Here is a 20099-nt window from a genome sequence, read left to right as displayed (position 1 = left end):
GCCTCGAAGTTCAGTTCATGCCGGATGCCGACCTCGTGTACTGTGACCACTGAAGATTACATCTTCATCTCAGAACTGGACTGTTACTAGTGTGTGAATGTGTTACCACGAACCTTTGTGGAAAATTAGAAGTGAACTTTTGTCAATCTCAATTAGGAGACTTTTACTAGCATCGTTAATGTTACCTTTCGTTTGTATATTCAGTCATCAACCTTGTGAGCTTACATCATATAAGTTGTGTTTGTGAAAAATTGTGAATTGTCAGTCACAACAATACACATATGATTTACTGTTCCCATGACCAAATGAAGTTCTGTTATGACCAATTTTAAATTGATGCAGCTGTGGGTTCTTGGTGAAACATTGTAGTATGTATAAAATAAACAAAACCTTGTTTTGCATTGGTTCACAAAATTTTATTATTTTTGTGTGACCTGGGTCACAGGTAATAAGCCTGTTTTCCAGTACACAACTGATTCCACAGATGGCAAATGAGCGAAGACAAACACATGTAAACTTCTCCATATATTTTTGGACAACAAAAAATAAGTATGATTGTTTTATAGTTTAAGTTAAGTAGGACTGTTTTATAGTTTAAGTTGTTTGTAGTTTAAGCTGACAAGTGATAGATTAAAAAGCTAACATACGAGGTGGAATCCAAAATTTTCGGGACTGGTGCTGCCATCTGGAAAGTAGGAGTAGTAGACCTTTGCAGCACTAGGTGGCGAGAGCTGCATATCTGATGACTCAGTGTGCGGATTGGTATTCAGCTGGGAGGACGTATTGTGCACAAAGAATTTGTCCCCCCCAACCAAACAGTGAATTCTGCTTACTACTGTGATGTTTTGCAACGGCTCCCTGAAAACGTGTGGCGACAATGGCCTGAACTTTGATATCAAGGGAACTGGTTGCTGCATAACGACAACGCACCCTGTCACACGTCCTTAACAACTTGGGGTTGTTCCCCACCCACCATACTCACCAGATTTGGCACCTTGCGCCTTCGTGCTATTCCCAAAACTTAAATTCAAGTTGAATGGCCGTCGATTCGACACTCTAGAGAGGATTCAAGAAGCATTGCTGGTGGTGATAAACACCCTCAAAGAACAGGTTGGTTGGTTGGTTTGCGGGATTAAAGGGACCAGACTCAAAGAACAGGACTTTCAGAAAACGTCTGACCAGTGGCAGAAGCGCTGGGACCAGTGTGCATGTGCGGATGGGATCTACTTCGAGGGTGATGGTGACCATTAGTTCAAAGGTAAGGTTTTCAACAGATGGCAGCACCAGTCCCAAAAATTTTGGATAGCACCATGTATGTTTATCTTTGCTTGGCTGCCATCTTTGGAATCAGTTGTGTACTTGAAAACGGGTTTACATTTCAAAACCAAGATAGTAAAAAAATAATAAAGCTATGTGACAAGACAGAATTTCCTTTAGTAAATATCATGAATGAGTTACAACATGCCATAGGACTATTATACGCTGTTGGCAGACTTGAACAGCCAGAACGGAAGACAGCTTCAGTCAAAGTGAATGAACAACGACTGGAGGTGAGGCTGGAGATGAATGCTGAGAACAGAATGACTTGGCACAACCAGTTAACACAGGAAACCAAATTCATGGGAAGATTCAAAAGGTCAAGAAAGATGTCAGAAAATTTTTCCACTTGTTTAAGTAATTGTCTCAAATCCCCAAGCTGCCCCAAACAAAAGTTGAGTCACTGAAAGAACCATCAACAGATAAGATTAAGAGGTTTTTGGTGTGAGTGAGGAGAAATACCTTTTTCTTATTACTGAAGACAAAGTTGAAGTACAAGGTGCTGTTGGCCATCCCTCAGTGATTTTGTTGCAATAGTTTTTTGAGCTACTGGGGTGATGGTCTACAACGGGGCTTCCCAACCTTTTCAGCTGGCGGACCCCTAGTCAGTCAAGAGCACAGTAACTTTAAATTTCAGAGCGAAACCCATGGGAACTGAAAGCTTCTTAATGTGAGTGCCATGTACCCAATGATCCCCCCCTCCCTCCGAAGTATAAATAGTCTTTGGTTTAGAGATGAATGAAAACAACTTGAAATTAACGATCCAATTTGAATTCTCACTGTATCCAGACACTTACTGGTGGATTTACTCCCTTTGTTCAACACACTATAGCCTGATTAAATTTATTTAGTAATTGACATTTCACACGTTGAAGCTGCCTTCTTCCAAGAGCAATCAATGCCACGTCCAAACTGTTTGCTGCTGACAAGCTGCCACTTGTGGTCTGTTCAGTTCCACTGTTTAGCTACTGTAGTGTAAGGAGCACGCATATTTCGTAACAGTCGTGTGTGTTTTGTGTGTGTGTGTGTGTGTGTGTGTGTGTGTGTGTGTGTGTGTGTGTGTGTGGTTTTTCGTGAAATCCGAAGAAAAATGTGCAAATGTATGTAGGGACTTAACTGCTGAGGTCATCAGTCCCTACTATTATGCACTATTTACCTAAGTTTAACTTCCGCTAAGGACAACACACACACGTGCACACACACACACACACACACACACACACACACACACACACTCATGCCCGAGGGAGGACTCAAACCTCCGGCGGGAGCAGCCGCGCAATCCACAACGACATGGCGCCTAAGACTTCGCGGCCATTCCGCGCGGCCGTGAAGAAAAGAGGCAGACCCATGATTCGGGATGCAAACACATCATGAAAGAAAAGAGGCCAAGGAATTGCCTTTAAAGGACTATTGTGACATCTGTTGTGCAATGTGTGGGAATACATTCACCCAGTTTACATGAGTTTCCAAAACCAGATTTCGTAAGCCAATCCCCCAGCTCCGCTTTTGGTTGGTGAGGTAAACACTTCAAAATCAATTCTGGAAATCTGCCTTTATAAAGCCGTTTTCCAGTTCCACAATCGATTTTCATGTCCATGTAAACAGCTCGGAAAGACTAGTTATTTTTACGTCTTTGCCTATCCACTGAACGCCAGCTGTCAGTCCATAGCCGGCAGCTAGCAGCCGGCTTTGCAATAGTGTACTATCAGTTGGTAGCTGGCAACTTGCAGGCAGCGTGGTAACAGTTTAGCCACAGGTGACAACTTCAACTACTACTTGGACTCTAAATCGTGGCAGTCAGCCTCGACTGTAAACAAATTAGGAAAACAAACAAACAGACTAGTGTCAGAGTAATAGCAAGTAATTGTAACTGAAGTATAGGCAGGCCATATTTTTAACTGAGAGGACAGAATATATTATAAGGAAAAAAAATTAGCTTTAGAGGTCATTTTAATTTTCATAACAAAACTATCAATGCCAACAGAATTCAATTAATAATTATATTGTAAACGATAGAAGATAGAAACTAAATTCCTACAGAGTTATAGTTCAGGTACGTTCACTGAGTATCTACAAAGAAAAATGCTTTCTTCTTTACTATAGATGAGTCTGTAGGAATAATAATGGAATCCTAATGTGATGGTTGAGGGTGCTTCTGCTGACACAATTTTGAAAAGTGGGGTTCAATTCTTGACAACTGGAGACGGATGTCTGGTTCCGCATCTAGACAGCTTCAGTACTTAGTTTTGTGGGCAGCATAGATCGAGACCCAGATTCATACATGTATGTTGTGGCAAGTGGAAGAAGTACACGTTTTGCCTTTTAAACAAGGGGCTAGTATTTCTTGTTATCCAAACGGATCCAAAAGTGTAAGTAACCGTCAATGTCAAAACTTGATTTCAAGGTAGGGTCTGTGGCAATGTCTATCAACAAATCATATTCATTTGATGATAGAATGTTCGGCTTTTTGGATACAGTGAATGGGTTGACCACCCATTTGTATTTCTGAATATTCACATCTTCAGCTGTTGGGAAATAATGCTCCAACAGTGACATCAAGCTTCGGAGATGTTCCAGGATTTTATGAAACAAATTCTTCCCAAGCGCCAATGTTTTGTTTTTCAAACACTCCTTGAGAAGAGGAAAACACTCGAGCTCCCCCTCCTCGACACTCTCTGCCCAAAAATTGATTTTCCTCTTGAATGCTCGAACTTTGTTGATAGCAGTGACCTTTGTTTCACTTTGCTCTTGGAGTGAAATATTCATTTCGTTCATTTTGGAGAAAATATCTGACAAATAGGCAAGTATACACTGCCAATTTTCATCATTAATAAGGTCTGCTACTTTGGTGTTATGCTCCAAAAGGAAAACTAAGACTTCCAATCTTAATTCATACAACCGAGAGAGTGCATTCCGACCTGAGAGCCACCTCACTTCTGTGTGGAGAAGCAGGGAACGATGAAGGCTTCCCATATCTTCACACAGTATTGTGAAAAGTCCTGACTTCAACGACATTGATTTTATGTAGTTAATGATTTGAATGGATTCATCTAAAACTTTCTTGAACGAAACAGGCATTTGTTTCGTAGCTAAAGCGTATCTGAGGAGAACACAATGACTACTGCTGCAATTCTTGGCATTTTCTTTTATTTTCATTATTGCTCCAACTGTAGGACCCGTCATAGCTTTTGCACCATCTGTGCACACATCTATGCAATTAGACCATGAAACTTCATTAGTCCTTCAAAAATCGTCCAATAGACGGAATATTTCAGCACCTGCTGTGTTGGCAGGTAGTGGTCGGCACAATAAGAGGTCCACCTCAAAACATCCAGAATATTCATAACGGACAAAAGCCAATAAAATCGCTAATCCTGCAACATCAGTGGATTAATCTATCTGCAGAGAAAATGAATTGTGTTGGACGCGAGAAACAAGAGTGTCTTTCACATCATTTGACATGTCAACAATGCGTCTCTTGACAGTATTGTTTAATAATGGCACCGAAGATACAAGCTTTACTGCCTTTTCGTCTAGCATGCAAGAAACAATATCATTAACACTCGGCTGTATGAGATTTTCTGCAGTGGTATGAGATTTGCCTGTTTTTGCCATTCGATAACTAACCAAGAAAGAAGCTTTTAATGAATTTTCATTAATTGTTTTTGCATGAGTTTTCATGCAGTGCTGAGAAGCAGCTAGTTCAGCACTCTTCCTTTTGAAAAAATCGATGTCTTTAGACTGGATGAGTACCTTCAAAATGACGGCGCAATTTAACTGGAACCATTGAACTGTTCGAAAGGACTCGCACACAAATTACACACTGAGCTTTATCCTCCTTTGTCTCCATAAACCCCATTTCTACATAGCTTTCTTTGTACTTGCGCTTCTTGGTTATTTCACTTCCACAGGATATTACAACCAATGGAGTACTTGCAGCATTTTCACATAATAAATCCAGCTGTGAAGCTTCTTGTGATTGTTCTTCCTTTGGTCGTCCTCCCTCCTCATTCATTTCAACTGGAAACTTCCCTTGTTGTGAAGGTGATGGAGAAACTGCACCCTTCTTCAATGATCCTGACTTCAGCCAACTATCCAAGTTAGAAGTAATAAACTGGTCAAAAATCGACTTATTTCAGGTAGTGCACTGATAAAGCGAGTTTAACATTTAATGATGCCTGGGGCCGCATACGTGCCAGCGAGCGCTGTGATTGGTCGACAAAGCTCGCTCCACGCATCCGTAAAAGTTTCAGCGCATCTAGCGCCGTGAGCTGGTGCACAAACGACCCACGTATTGTTGCGAAACAGTCGATCAGAGAAGCCGCATTCTCCTGCACTAAACTGTGTATGAGTTCTCACTTAGGAACCGCAAAGGCTGCTTGGGAATACGACCTGAAGTAAAAGTACACATGTTTTTCACACGAAAAAAAAAATAGTGATGAATTTGATTTTCACATTTTTATTCAATAATTTTACTCATTATTTTACATGATTTGGTGAAAGGTGGCTGCGGACCCCCTACAAAGAGCCGGCGGACCCCTAAGGGGTCCGCGGACCACACGTTGGGAAGCCCTGGTCTACAACACCCATTTTGTAGATGTATGCAGTACTGCCCCTTTCCTAGCCAGAGAATTCTCATGGTGAGGGGACCTACCACTTTTATTTCTTTGACCCCAGTTCATACTGCCATCTTTCTTCTTCTAATTTTCCTCTACCACTGTCAGTGTAAATCAGTCTTTCCCCTATTTTCACATATATGTTTTTATAACACAACTATTCTAATCTCTATAAAATTTTCATGGATCAACTAGAAACAATGTGATCTGGCATAGTGGGCTACCATTCTCGGTGTACATTTAAGGGTACCCATCTACAAATGTTTAAGGTCAAAAATCACATAAACCTAGTTCAGGCAAAGGCAGAGGTCTGACTGAGATTTACTGGAAAAATGCTACAGTACAGTATTTGGGTGTCATGAATATACCTTCAGCAATTCTCAATGTGAAATGCTACATCAAATACACGCCTTATTTAAAGTACACTCTTAATGGTCATCTTATGAAGGGAAAGTACATTCAGTTAAAGAGTGTCACCTAATAATTTATTTGATGAGCTTGTGAAATATGATACATAATAAACAATTTTAAAAGCTGTATTTTAAACTCAAACTGTTTACGACACTCACAGACAGGTGCAAACTAATAACATTTTTGCCTCTACCTTTCAACGGAAAATTGTTTCTGGTCTTTCAGAGACCCAAGCACTGACTGCTCTGATGACTAAAATTTGTAGAAATATACATCACTATTAAAACAACTCATACAATGATGCAAGAAAGAATAAATATCAATTCTGGTTCTAGCCCTTGGGTGGAATGAAAAAGCACCAGAAGAAAAACCTGATACATGTAAAGTACAAATGACAGTCGTGCAAATGCAAAGTTGAATCAACTTCTGTAGGCTGTGGGGCTACAAAACACATTTGTTAAATATCACTAGCATTGCTTAAATTCAAATTTTTAGTTTACAATTTATTTAAACATACCCCAGGAAAGCATTGCTAATGTAAGTATTTCTGGAGTTGAGCCTTCACCACTAGTGAAATATGGAGGTGCCCATGGATTGGTCTGGGCAGCCGTATCACGATATTCTGTCTGCACATTTCTGTCACGGGTCTCTGATGCAAACTTTAATTGCTGTAAGTTATCAACTGCCTTGAAATTATCTTCAAGTTGCTCTGTACTTACAGCAGAGTGATCTTGTGACACCAAAGCACTGTAAATGTAACAATTCAGAGTAAAGGTTGAGTAGTTCACCCACAGAATAATAAAAAAAAGTTACATATAAAACCTGAAGTACAATTCAAGACTGAGGACAGATAACATGTAAAATGTAGTAGGCAACACTGACTGTGCGTGCATGCACAACAATGTCATCTGATCTGACAGATATGTAACCCTCATGTTACTGACTGTTCACTGTTTTCTGCCTTTACAAAACATTATGTTAAGATGAGTGCAAAGGTAACAAATCCAGCAAGTATGAAATTTGATCAGTGATTAGATTTCTAAATATGCCTGATGCACAACAACATTAGTCAAAAAAATTCTGGAAATTCTTTAAAAACACTGATTATTGCAAAGTGGCAGTTTTCTTTCACTTTGCGTTCACATACTCAGTAAAATCATCAGATGCTAAGCCTGCCACTTTTCTAATCATCATTAAAGTTTGTAGAGCCTTTCTCAATCTTATGGCAGCAATGCTTCATTTTTTCTCCACTCACTGTAGTAACACCCTATGTTCCATACAACTGGAGTCAGTTTCAGCAGCTTTCATCTTCTTGCATTTAGAAATCTAATCATTGATCAAATTTCACAGCTGACATTACTAAATTTATTTCAACACACTGCCCTCTGAAGGCAGCCTACATTGAAATGATGGCAATGTGAAGATTACATTCTCAGCAGAACAGTTCATGCTACTACTCAAGCATGCTCAAATCAGCACTACCACTCAATTTATGTGTTATTGGCCCTTCATTTTGAATCAGTCCTTGTAATTATACAATGTTGTGTATGACTTTTTGGTATACATTTATTTGATTTGGAATAACTGAAGAAATGTAGACGCTGTATATTGCAGCTTATGCTCTGATGATAGCTGCGGAGCAGCAACCCTTCTATAACACTTATTATTCTTTATTCCTTCCGACTTCAAGTGTAAGACCACGTTCATAACTGAACATTCAGTGCCACTGCTTTCGGTGCAGAAGGATGTGGATGCAATGTATGCTGCATCCTCAGATTTTTTTCCGAGGAAAAGAGGTCTGCAATGGGGTGCACTCAGCCTTAAGAGGATTATTCAGCCACTGTTTGAATAAGGAAGCAGCAGAATCATCAAGATTCATCCACTGGTAATAATGACTGGAAGGGTTGGTCACACGATGATCACATGCCTCTTGATCATAAATCTGTCCTAGTACTGCCTTGCTGGCAATGAGAACAGACCTGATGCCTAATCCATCAGTCATGTTTATGAATGCTTCAGATATAAATATCTGATCAAAAAGGTTAACAGCCTAACTTTTGATCAGTGTAGCATTGATTTTTAGCTTCTACGTGAAATCTGATATTATGTGTGCTCTTGTTGAAGCTGGATTATTGAAATATTTCAAGAAGGATAACTAGCCTAATTGTCATGAAATAATTATAGTTTTTATGTCCCTTAAACATTTCCTCTTCCATCCAAACTCCATCACATAAACTCTTGACAATTTAACTCCACAGATATGATTTTTCAGGACATAGAACAGATCCTCCAAGTTTTCTATGATGTCCATAATAAATAGCTAATATGTAACCGACGGAAGAGACATTAAACCATTTTATCCAACATGTTTTAATTTTATTTTGTAATCAGTCAAAGCTAACGCCCCCAACTCAAACCAAAGAGACAGGTCTACAAACATCACATTATAGCTAAAGAATTTCTCTGTCACTACAACATGTTGTAAACACTATTCACTAGTACCTGCAAAGTTTCCAGCCAAATGTTACATCATTTACAGTAACCCATCACTAAAATAAAACCTTCTTTCACTGATTCACAGACAAATTATGGTGTTGTTCCACCTCTCTAAGTGATATTCTGCATTATTTTTTGTGATTAATGATTTCTGGGTTGTAGCATGGCCCAAAAACCAAGTCTTATCATCTCTTATCAATTGGTGTTCAAACTCTGTACCTCATATGCAACTGATATTCTCCCCAACAAAAGAAAGGATATCTGACAACTGAATTGTGCAGCACACTTCAGGGATTATGTGTTATTTTTAATCAATGCCTGATGTCTGTCAAGAGCAATGATTTGGTTTAAACTTTTCTGTAATTTCCACTTGACAAAAATATCACTAAAAGTGGACCTTGGTGCAGGTACCCCGTGAAACCTCTCTGACAAAACATGCAAACTTGTGGGCAACTACAATTATGATCCATTCAGTTTCATTCGGTTCTCTCCATTAATTCATTCTGACAGTGAACTGTGCCACAAAGAAAGATTCATGTAACTTAATACTGCAAATTAGGCACAAACAACATACCAATAATCAGGACTATATAATTGTATCTGCCCAGTTTCTCCCACATTGAGAAATTAGTGTGGTAATATAGAAGTAAAGACATCCTGTGTATGCTAATACAGAATCCATCTCTACATTATTTGTATATGAGACCACAAACCAACAACAGTGGTTACTGGAGGTCTATTCTGAACAAGTTGCTGACAAGTCATGTATTTGTGTTTATGAATAATAAAAGTTACTGCAATGGTAAGCTTATCATGCAACCAGGTGAATTTGGGGTCTCAACACAGATATGTCCACAGTCTTTTCAGTGTTCCTGTGTCAACCCAACATTATGAACAAAGTTCTAGTTTCTTGTGATCATGTGGACAAGACAGTAATGCTGTTATCATACTGGATGGTTCACTAACAGTTCATCACTGTGTATGATGCTCCTTATTCCCTGACTCCACACACTTATCACTATCATAGCAGTGTGCTGTGCATTAGCTGAAATGTCCAGATATGGCCAATTACATCACCCCATTTGAACTAACTCAAGTGCTGACGTTGCTGTCATAGCGGCCCCTTATTGTTAGAGGGCCACAGCAAAACTGACACGAGATGGTTTGCTGACCCTCTTTCAGGACTGCGGAGAGAAACATTGCCAGCGGAGAGAAACAATAACAGACTTTCCAAATAAACAAGTAACTACTTTGCCAAACAACATGTGACAGTGTTCCACCAATCACAACTCATATGACTGACGTAGCACTCCGTTGATCTGCCTTTATAAGCATGCCTACACCATCAGACCGGCAGTGTCTACCAACCACTAGGAACAGCTCTGGCCAGTACTTAACTGGCCTTAGCATTGTATTCGCTCACTGTAGCATTGTAGTAGCATGATGTAGTTTGTAGAGTAGATTTTGGTCAGTATTTCTTCCATTGTGTGGTTCCCTTATCTGGTTTGCCACCACAAGAGTTGTGGTTTTTTTTCTGTTTGTTCTTGCGTTTAACACTTAGTGTATGCCAAGAAGGTGTTTTTCTTTAATTATAATAAAGCATGTTCACATTGACTGTTAGTTCTTTCCTGTCGACCGCAGGACACTACAATTATTGGCAACGAGGATGGGATTTTCAATTTTGAATAGAATGGCCTCCTCCGAGGAGCTTCTTCAGTCCTTGGTGGAAATTAGGAGCAGATTCAGGCAATGCTCATGCATTCAGAAATTTCCTCTCACTTGCTAGCGTTGCAAGAAGTAGCTCATAGAGTTGATTACATTGCAGGTAAATTGAACACTTTGCACATGGCTCCGCCGACATTTCCGGCTTTTGATAGGCCCGTCGAACCATGGTCAAATTATGCCAAAAGGTTGGAACAACATTTACTGGCACATGGGTTCCATGACGAAAATCAAAGTTGGGCTTTTTTTTTTTAGCAACAGTCGGACCACAGGTGTATCTTTTAATTCAACGACTGAACTCTGAGCAGTCCCCTCGAGATCTCTCATTTACTCACATTAGGGACTGCCTTTCTGAGTACTTTGACACACAAATACACATCACCTCTGCCCGTCAGACTTTCTTTTCTTGTCGAAAGTCCCCAGGTCAGACTTACCGGGATTGGATTACGATGCTCCAGGACCTCTCCTGTGGCTGTAAATTGTGGTACACTAATGTTGCCTGCAAGCAGTCTTATGCCTCTTCATTGATTCGTGATATGGTGGTGTTTCACATACCAGACAAGGGTCTTCGGGCTGATAATTTGAAGTTACAGGACTCGTCCCTCGACACCTGTCTGCCAATCATTCGTGCGTTTGAATACTCTCACCGGCTACAACCAACACGTCTTGATCCAAGCTGTTTTCACAGCTCGCCAGTTGCCTAGCGCCGAGCGGAAGCCTCATCAATCCGTTGGTCCACTCCACGACAGGAAGTCGTTCACCCAGATCCCATCTTGTCCGGACTGTTTCCGGACTCACCAATGGTCAGAGTGCCCCCACCAGCGAGCGAGATGTACGGCTTGCAGCCGAGCGGGCCATACCACCACGGTGCGTCAGGCCTCATAGAAACATTGCGTGGATGCCACGCTTCCTGCAGATGCACAGGCTCATCACAAATCATCATCTCAGGACCTGGAAGCCAAGCATTCACTGATGGCCAAGTATTCCCATCATTCCCCAGTCGGGTGCTCATTTTCTCCTTACCTTGGAAGTCACGCATATTCTGGTAGTCTTCCAAATTGACACAGCATCATCTGTTTGTATTGTGAATGGGGCCACATACCAACGCTTGGGCTCGCCACCTTTATCCCCGTACAGTCATGCCTTGCGCAGTTTCAGTAATCACTCTATATCAGTCGAGGTTGTTTTTTCCACACAAACCTCTTACAACAGTTGTTCCTTCACTACTCAGTTTTTGGTGATCGGATCCCCGGTGCTACTAACCGTCTTGGTGTGGACATTTTAGGTCGTCTGGGTTTATCAGTACAGAATGCGGTACAGGCGATATTGATTCCTTCATCGGATATCTTCCTCGCCCCATTGCTCAGCAAATACAAAACATTGTTCACATCCTCTACACCACGGATGAAGGGTTTCACCGTGCATTTTCAACTTCTTCTCTCTGCTGTTTCTTGTTTTTTTAAGGTCCCTCCAGTCCCCTTTACTCTCCGAGACAGGCTCCAGGTGGAACTTCCCCACTTACAAGATGAAGGCATCCTTTCTCCCATCATGCACAGTCGCTGGGCGACGCCTATCGTGATTATTGAGAAGCTGAACCATGCTTTATGCATCTGTGGCAATTTTAAGGGCACGGTAAATTCTCAGTCCATCATCGATGTCTATCCTGTCCCATTGGTGGATGACATACTCACACATCTTGTGGACTCGACCATTTTAGCCAAAATTGATTTGCACAATGCTTATTTACAGCTACCGTTGGACGAGGAATTGTTGCAGATCCTAGTCATCAATACCCCATGTGGACTTTTTCAGTACAACTGCCTCCTGTTTGGCATCACCAGTGCCCCCGCCATTTTCCAATGTTATTTGGAATGCCTCACAAGCCAGGTGCCCAGGGCAGGCTATTATCTGGACAATGGCACCATCAGTGGCTTGTCAGCGATCGACCTCGTGGGCAAGCTGGATCGGCTGTTTCAGGTTTTTGCTGAGGCTAACCTGCATTTCCTGAATGAAAAGTGGGACTTTTTTGCACGAGAGGTCAGTTATCTCGAGTTCACAATTGATGCCTGCAGTCTACATGCCTCTAAGGAGTATGTTGAGGTGATTCAAAACCTTTCTCCTCGCACCAATGTGAAGCAACTGCAATCCATCCTCGGTCAAATCAACTATTACCAAAATTTTATACCCCACGCCACCGAGATTTTGGCGCCCCTGATCGGGCTATTGTGCAAGGGTGTGCGTTGGGTTTGGGACACGGCCTGTGAGCAGGCTTTCACATGTCTCAAGTCAGCTCTCTCCCGCCCTCCTTGTCTGGCCACTTAACAATCCTTCCCTGCTCCTCATCGTCACTGCCGATGCCTCAGGCTATGGCCTGGGTGTGGTCCTCTTGCAAGTGGTCGATGGTGTTGAGATTTCAGTGGATTTTGCATCCAAAAATTTGACCAACTCTCAAACCAAATATAGTCAAATTGAAAAGCAAGCTTTGGCACTGGTTTTCGCCCTGGCAAAATTCTACGATGGTGTGTATGGTCATCAATTCACACTGCAGACCAATCACAAACCTTTGGTTTCTCTGTTTCACCCAGGTGCTGCAGTGCCCACCCAGACAGCACACCGCCTCCAGTGTTCGGCACTCTTCCTTGTGACGTTCGACTTTGATATTGTCTACCACACCTTTGAACAACACAAACGCTGATTTTCTGTCCCATCTGCCTGCCGGGATGAATCGTGAGTTTGATGCTTCCCCCTTGGTTTGTTTCCATGTCGAACTGGATGTGGACACAGTTCTGGACATGCTTCCGTTGGATGCCGATGTGGTCCAGCGGGCCACCACCCAGGATCCGACATTGCAAGCTCTCCGCTGCCAAATCGCTGTGGGTTGGCTGACCAGCTGTGGTAGCACCCTCAATGCAGAGGTGCAGCATTTTTGGGATTGTCAGCACAGTCTCTTTTTCCACAGTGGTGTCATCCATTTGCATTGGTGATTCCAACATTCCCCTGGTGGTCATACCGCATGCGTTGTGCCGCCATGTCCTTGACCTTCTCCATGCTGGTCATTGAGGCACCGTCCTCACCAAACAGGTGGCCCACCAACATCTTTATTGGCATGGTATGGATAAAGACGTTGCCTCCCCCGCAACAGTCTGCACCACTTGCCAAACACATCAGGCAGCAACCCCACACCAGTATTTTTTGTGGCCAGATGCAACTGCTCCATGGGAAAGTCTCCATTTGGATTTCGCAGGGCCATTTCATGGTTCCCAGTGGCTCATACTGATAGACTTCGGGTTGGGATATCCTTATGTCTCCCACACGATGACACCACTTCTCCTGAGACTATCAATATTCTCTGGCACCTTTCTGCTGTTGAGAAATAGTCCAGTTTACTTCGACCAAGTTTAAGCAACTTCGTATTGCCAATGGAATTTCCCTCATCCATACTGCCCCATTTCACCCCGCATCAAATGGCTGCCCCATTTTACCCTGCATATAATGGCCAGGTGGAATGTTTTGTGTGGATGTTCAAGATCCAACTCGATAAGCTGGTGAGCCATCACCTACTGGAGGGGGCCATGCTTCTTTTCTTGGCTACATACCGCGCAACTCCCCATGCTGGTAAAAGTCCAGTGGAGATACTTCACGGTCGACAGTTCCACTCTCCCTTATCTGTCCTGTTTCCTGAGGCTCTCACCTTCCCACCCGCACGCCAACACACCCCTTTTGCATCGGACAGGTCTGGACACGGACCTCCTCTCATCCAGGGGTGTGCTGGATGCCTGCGGCCTTCACTGAGCTCTGCGGCCGGGTAATGGCATCTCTCTGGAGGTCCGACGGTTCCACCGCCCGCCGGCACCTAAACCAGCTTCACCCCCACCTGTTGGACCACGACGCCCTGAAGGAAGCTGCCAGTGCCTATCATTGGCTGCCGTGTGGTGGAACAGCCACTTCCGCCTCCACCTCAGCCACTGTCTCCACTGCCATCTGCCCATGCTGCACCGCCACTACCCACCCCTGCCAGCCACAAACCCATGGACGCCGACCAGGACACCCTTACTCCTGTGGACGTCTGTGGTGCTGTGCATTTTTTCTTCCCAGTGGGAGAAATGTAGTAGTGGGCCCTTATTGTTAGAGGACCCGCAGAACTGACACGCAAAATGGGTTGATGACCCCCTTTCAGGACGGTGGAGAGAAACATCGCCAGTGGACAGAAACAATAACAGACTTTCCAAATAAACATGGAACCACTTTGCCAAACATGAGACAGTGTTCCACCAATCACAACTCATATGACTGATGTAGCACTCCGCTGACCTGGGTTTATAAGCATGCCTACATCATCAGACCGGCAGTGTTTACCAACCACTAGGAACAGCTCTGGCCAGAACTTACTCTGGCCCTAGCATTATATTCACTCACTGTAGCATTGTAGTAGCATGATGTATTTTGTAGAGTAGATTTTGGTCTGTAGTTCTTCCATTGTGTTGTTCCTTATCTGGTTTGCCACCACAAGAGTTGTGGGGTTTTTTCTGTTTGTTCTTGCGTTTAACACTTGGTGTATACCAAAAAAGCATTTTTCTTTAATTATAATAAAGTGTGTTCAAATTGACTGTTAGTTCTTTCCTGCTGACCACAGAACACTACAGTTGCTCCCTTTGAATGTCAAATCAAAAACACCTTCAGTTGTCTGTATTCCCAATTTTATTTTGCTACCCCTTTCAGCATACACCATGCCATCTTCAGGCCCTCTGACTGCCATATGGGAAGAATCCCACCTCTAGTACAATCAAAATAGGGGCCAGCCTACAGTCACTGGTATCTGTAGACTTCTTTTTAACAATGCAATCCTTGAAACATAGCTTGCAGACAAGTGATGATAGAAGTCTCACTGTTAAGAAGAAGTCTATGGATACCAGGTGACTGTATGCTGGCCCCTATTTTGACTGTACTAGAGGTAGAATTCTTCCTACATATTGGTCAGGGGGGCTGAAAATGGTGTAGTGTAGTGCCAAAACTGGTATCAAAATGAAATAAAATTGGAAATATTGATAGCTGAATGTGTTTTTGATATGACATTATTTGAAATTTTATATTGAACAGTTGAGGTCCCACAACCATTCTGTGTAAAGATGGACTTACAGTGACTTTCCATTTTGGTGTTGATAAGGTTGGCATTTGTTGTAAAATTTATATTTTGTTTGATGACCTTTTGAAAGTTGACATTAACCTTTTCACTCTCACAACAGAGGGTACTGCATACTTTTGTGCATATTATCTCTCTGCGACCCTGACAATGTAATCTGTTCAACATATCTTCAACATTTGGATTCAAATGGGCCACTCCTTCTGTGTGCTGCAGTTTTCACATACATTAATGTATTTGTGATGCTGACACATTGTATCTGCACGTATTTAGCATGAGGTGCACAGCCACAAGGCATGTCTAGTGAGGCTGGTCAAGCACTGTCCAGGTGGAACAGAATTTGCATACAGTGAAAGTCAAGATTAAATCCACACAAGAACATAAGATAAAGCTAAAATTCCATCTACTGGCCCTATCAGGCCATTCAGCAGTAATCAGTCACCATGTCCTCTTCTGCCAACAGTGTCATATGAATGTGTATGAAGGAACACAGTGTCAGCACAGTGCTCTCGCAGCTGTTGTCAGTTTCCCAGACCTTGAAGCTGTTACTCTCAATTAGCATCACGAGACTGAGTACACCCCTTTCCAATCCACCCACCAAAGAAAACTCCCTGGCAATACTGGGAACAACTGAATCTGGGTCCTCCACACAGCAGTCAGACACACTTATTACATACAGAGGTGAACACAGAAGAACCACAAAAATTAAAGTTTAAATGCTGTACTGCACTGCTTAATCAGAGGTGTAGATAACTGTATTTCACATTTTGAGTTTACTCGTGTATCATTATTTCAGTAGTCTCCACAGTTTTGCTAAAGTAATGTAGTGGTTTGCATGGATTGGCATCAACCTAAGCTTCTCTATGCCTCAACCACAGCTAACCATAACTGTTAATCGTGATATGTCTCTGAAAGTCCCTGGATGATCGGTACGTAGAATTTACAAACATCAAAAAAAGTTTTGGATCACCTTGGTTCCAAGCATTCCGGAACCTGTATAGAAAATTGGAATAGAGATCAATAAAAACATCATTTCCGCCCTTTTAATTGCTCATGAAAACCACACATTGCATGTTGTACCACCTTACAGTGAGACCTTCAGAGGTGGGGGTCCAGATTGCTGTACCCATCAGTACCTCTAATACCCAGTACCACATCCTCTTGCATTGATGCAAGCCTGTATTCATCATGGCATACTATCCACAAGTTCATCAAGGCACTGTTGGTCCAGATTGCCCCACTCCTCAATGGATTTGGTGTAGATCCTTCAGAGTGGTTGGTGGGTCACGTCGTCCATAAACAGCCCTTTTCAATCTATCCCAGGCATGGTCAATACGGTTCATGTCAGGAGAACATGCTGGCCACTCTAGTTGAACGATGTCGTTATCCTGAAGGAAGCCATTCACAAGATGTGCACGATGGGGGAGCAAATTGTTGTCCATGAACACGAATGCCTCACCAATATGCTGCCGATATGGTTGCACTATCAGTCGGAGGATGGCATTCATGTATCGTACAGCCAAAACGGCAGTGGCGAATGTCAGCCCCACACAATGCCACCCCAAAACAGCAGGGAACCTCCACCTTGCTGCACTCGCTGGACAGTGTGTCTAAGGGATTCAGCCTGATTAGGTTGGCTCCAAAAAAAACACGTCTCCAACTATTGTCTGGTTGAAGGCAAATGTGACATCATCAGTGAAGAGAACATGGTGCCAAACCTGAACAGTCCATTCGGCATGTTGTTGGGCTCATCTGTACCATGCTGCATGGTGTCGTGGTTGCAAAGATGGACCTCGCCGTGGATGTCGGGATAAAGTTGCACATCGTGCAGCCTATTGTGCACAGGTTGAGTCGTAACACAACGTCCTGTGGCTCCATGAAAAGCATTATTCAACATGGTGGCATTGCTGTTGGGGTTCCTGCGAGGTATAATCCATAGGTAGTGGTCATCCACTGCAGTAGTAGACCTTGGGCAGCCTGAGGGAGCATGTCATTGACAGTTCTTGTCTCTCTGTATCTCCTCCATGTCCGAACAACATCGCTTTGGTTCACTTCGAGACGCCTGGACACTTTCCTTGTTGAGAGCCCTTCCTGGCACAAAATAACAATGCGGTCATGATCGAACCATGGTACTGACCGTCTAGGCATCGTTGAACTACAGACAATACGACCCATGCACCTCCTTCCTGGTGGACTGACTGGAATCGATCGGCTGTCAGATCCCCTCCGTCTCATAGGCGCTGCTCATGCATGGTTGTTTACATATTTGGGTGGGTTTAGTGACATCTCTGAACAGTCGAATGGACTGTGTCAGTGATACAATATCCACAGTCAACATCTATCTTCAGGAGTTCTGGGATCCGGGGTGACGCAAAACCTTTTTTTGATGTGTATAGAAACTGTTTGTTAGAATAAAGATGTTCTTGTTTTTATGAAACAGTAAATGTTCAGTCAATCAGGAAAAATCTGAAAATGACGTCAGTGGCAAAGTCATAGATTTTGGTTATGATTTAGATAAAGCATGGTCTAAGAAATCTATAATTCAATTAAATATCTTGTTTCAATATATTTCTGGGAAAAAAAACAACTCGAATAATGGTGTGCGAATAGTTCAAATCCAAAAATTAACACTAAAAAGGAAAGTGAACGCTGATCTATTGACTTATTTGCATAATTACTCAATATATAACTGAAAAAAAATATTATAAAAAAGGAAGTGAATGCTCAAGCTGTATGTAACACTCAACCAATAATAAATCAGTATCAGTACATATGTACATTCACGGCCAATATCAAATGCATAAATTAATGTGACAGCCAAGACAGTTGTCAATTAACACGCTGAATAAAAGTCTCTTAGTGTAATATGTACATTAATTCTGAAATAGCACAACTTAATGTACGAAAACCTTATGACTCATAATTCTACTGTCCACATTCTGTGATATTTTACAGAGTTAGTTTCTGTAGAAGATGGGAAAGTTGTTAAGGTGAGAGATAATCCTTAGAATTAAATCTTATGATCAACATTTTGAAGCACAAAAAAAATGGTGCTACAGCATAGACTAGCTTTTATATATAATTACTTGACTGTCACTACATGTTTTGACTACGTCCTTTGCCATAAGTTTCCCAAAAAAGAATATGTTGGTTTAAAATCATAACTTACTTTCCAAAAAATAAATGTCTGTATATGCCAGTCACATCAACCTGCTTCTGGGAGTCTGCAAGAAGTGCCCTGGAAAAATAAAAGTTATTAAATTATTAATGTGTTGAAGGGATGTGATAATTAATAAATTTGTGAAAATTACCCAACTGTAATGTTTAACATTTTTTTTTTTTTTTTTTTTTTACAAGCAAGCTTGCAGTAAAACAGTTTTGTGCTAGGAAGAAACCCATAACAAATAACAGAATGCCAGTAGCAACTGCAGACATACAAAATATTTTAAATGGTGGACTATGCAATGTTCAGTAGACACTTCTCCATTTCTAAGACTGCACCCTTTCCTGCTTAGAACTTACTGTCAATAATTACTAAATATCACATAACAGGCAATTTTCTAGCAGTTTTTAAAATGTTCTTGTTGTCTGTAAAGTGCAACTACGGTATTTTATTAACATATGGTGCCATCATTTTTGGTCTCCTTAAAAGTGGAAGTTGATGAATATGAGCATCCTTCAATATCATAGCTGACTACTACAATACTAAACACACAGATCATTTTACAAATCCTTTCGTGTATGGGGAATTTCTATTGCATCACTGAAATGAGTTTCAATTGATTCTGGGTGTATTATGGAATACTACCCACAGATCATGTGCCATCATAATGCAACACATTACATTACATGGGTTACATTTGCACTATAGTTATCATATGCCTACATTCCATTTTCTCTATAGTTCTTTTTAATGGGCTTATTAATTTCAACCTAGTATGTGTAAATCTATGATAATTGTTGTTTATCTCCACTGAATGAAAAGAGGTGTACCATTTACAAATGAGCAATTCCCCCCCCCCCCCCCTCATCCCCACCTCCCTCCCCCTGCAAGAGAGAAATAAGTTTCTTTCCTATTGCTTGCCACATTTAATGTATCATTAAAGTATTGTACTCGGATAAAAGTTGTCAAATTGAGTGAGGAACATCAATAAAATTGTGAATTCCAGCACTATAAGTAGTGCTCCTTACTGTGTTATCAACTAGCTTCCATACTTAAACGGATTAGAACAAGCTGTGATACAGGTAGTTATTTAGAATTTATGAGAATATTTTTCTCTCCTTGGTTTGAGAGAGAGAAAGTGGGTAGCTGAGCTGAATATAGACAGTAGATCTTAACAGAGGGGTGCCACATCCAAAAATTGTTAAATTTGGAACAACAGGTGTCAATGCAA

General features: G+C 41.8%; 1 protein-coding gene across 1 annotated transcript in view; it reads right to left on the bottom strand.

Moving 5' to 3' along the window:
* The window catches only part of LOC124616435 (cilia- and flagella-associated protein 91-like), a 295797-nt gene that overhangs the window by 237435 nt on the left and 38263 nt on the right, over positions 1 to 20099 (bottom strand). The window contains exons 4-5 of the mRNA XM_047144742.1: positions 18875 to 18943; positions 6865 to 7094 (exon numbers count right to left, since the gene is read on the bottom strand). Coding sequence (XP_047000698.1) covers positions 6865 to 7094; positions 18875 to 18943 — 299 coding nt within the window. The remainder of the gene's footprint in view (positions 1 to 6864; positions 7095 to 18874; positions 18944 to 20099) is intronic.

This window comes from Schistocerca americana, chromosome 5 (genome assembly GCF_021461395.2).
Source record: "Schistocerca americana isolate TAMUIC-IGC-003095 chromosome 5, iqSchAmer2.1, whole genome shotgun sequence".
In the NCBI taxonomy this organism is placed as follows: domain Eukaryota; kingdom Metazoa; phylum Arthropoda; class Insecta; order Orthoptera; family Acrididae; genus Schistocerca; species Schistocerca americana.
This window is presented reverse-complemented; position numbering and strand designations above follow the sequence as displayed.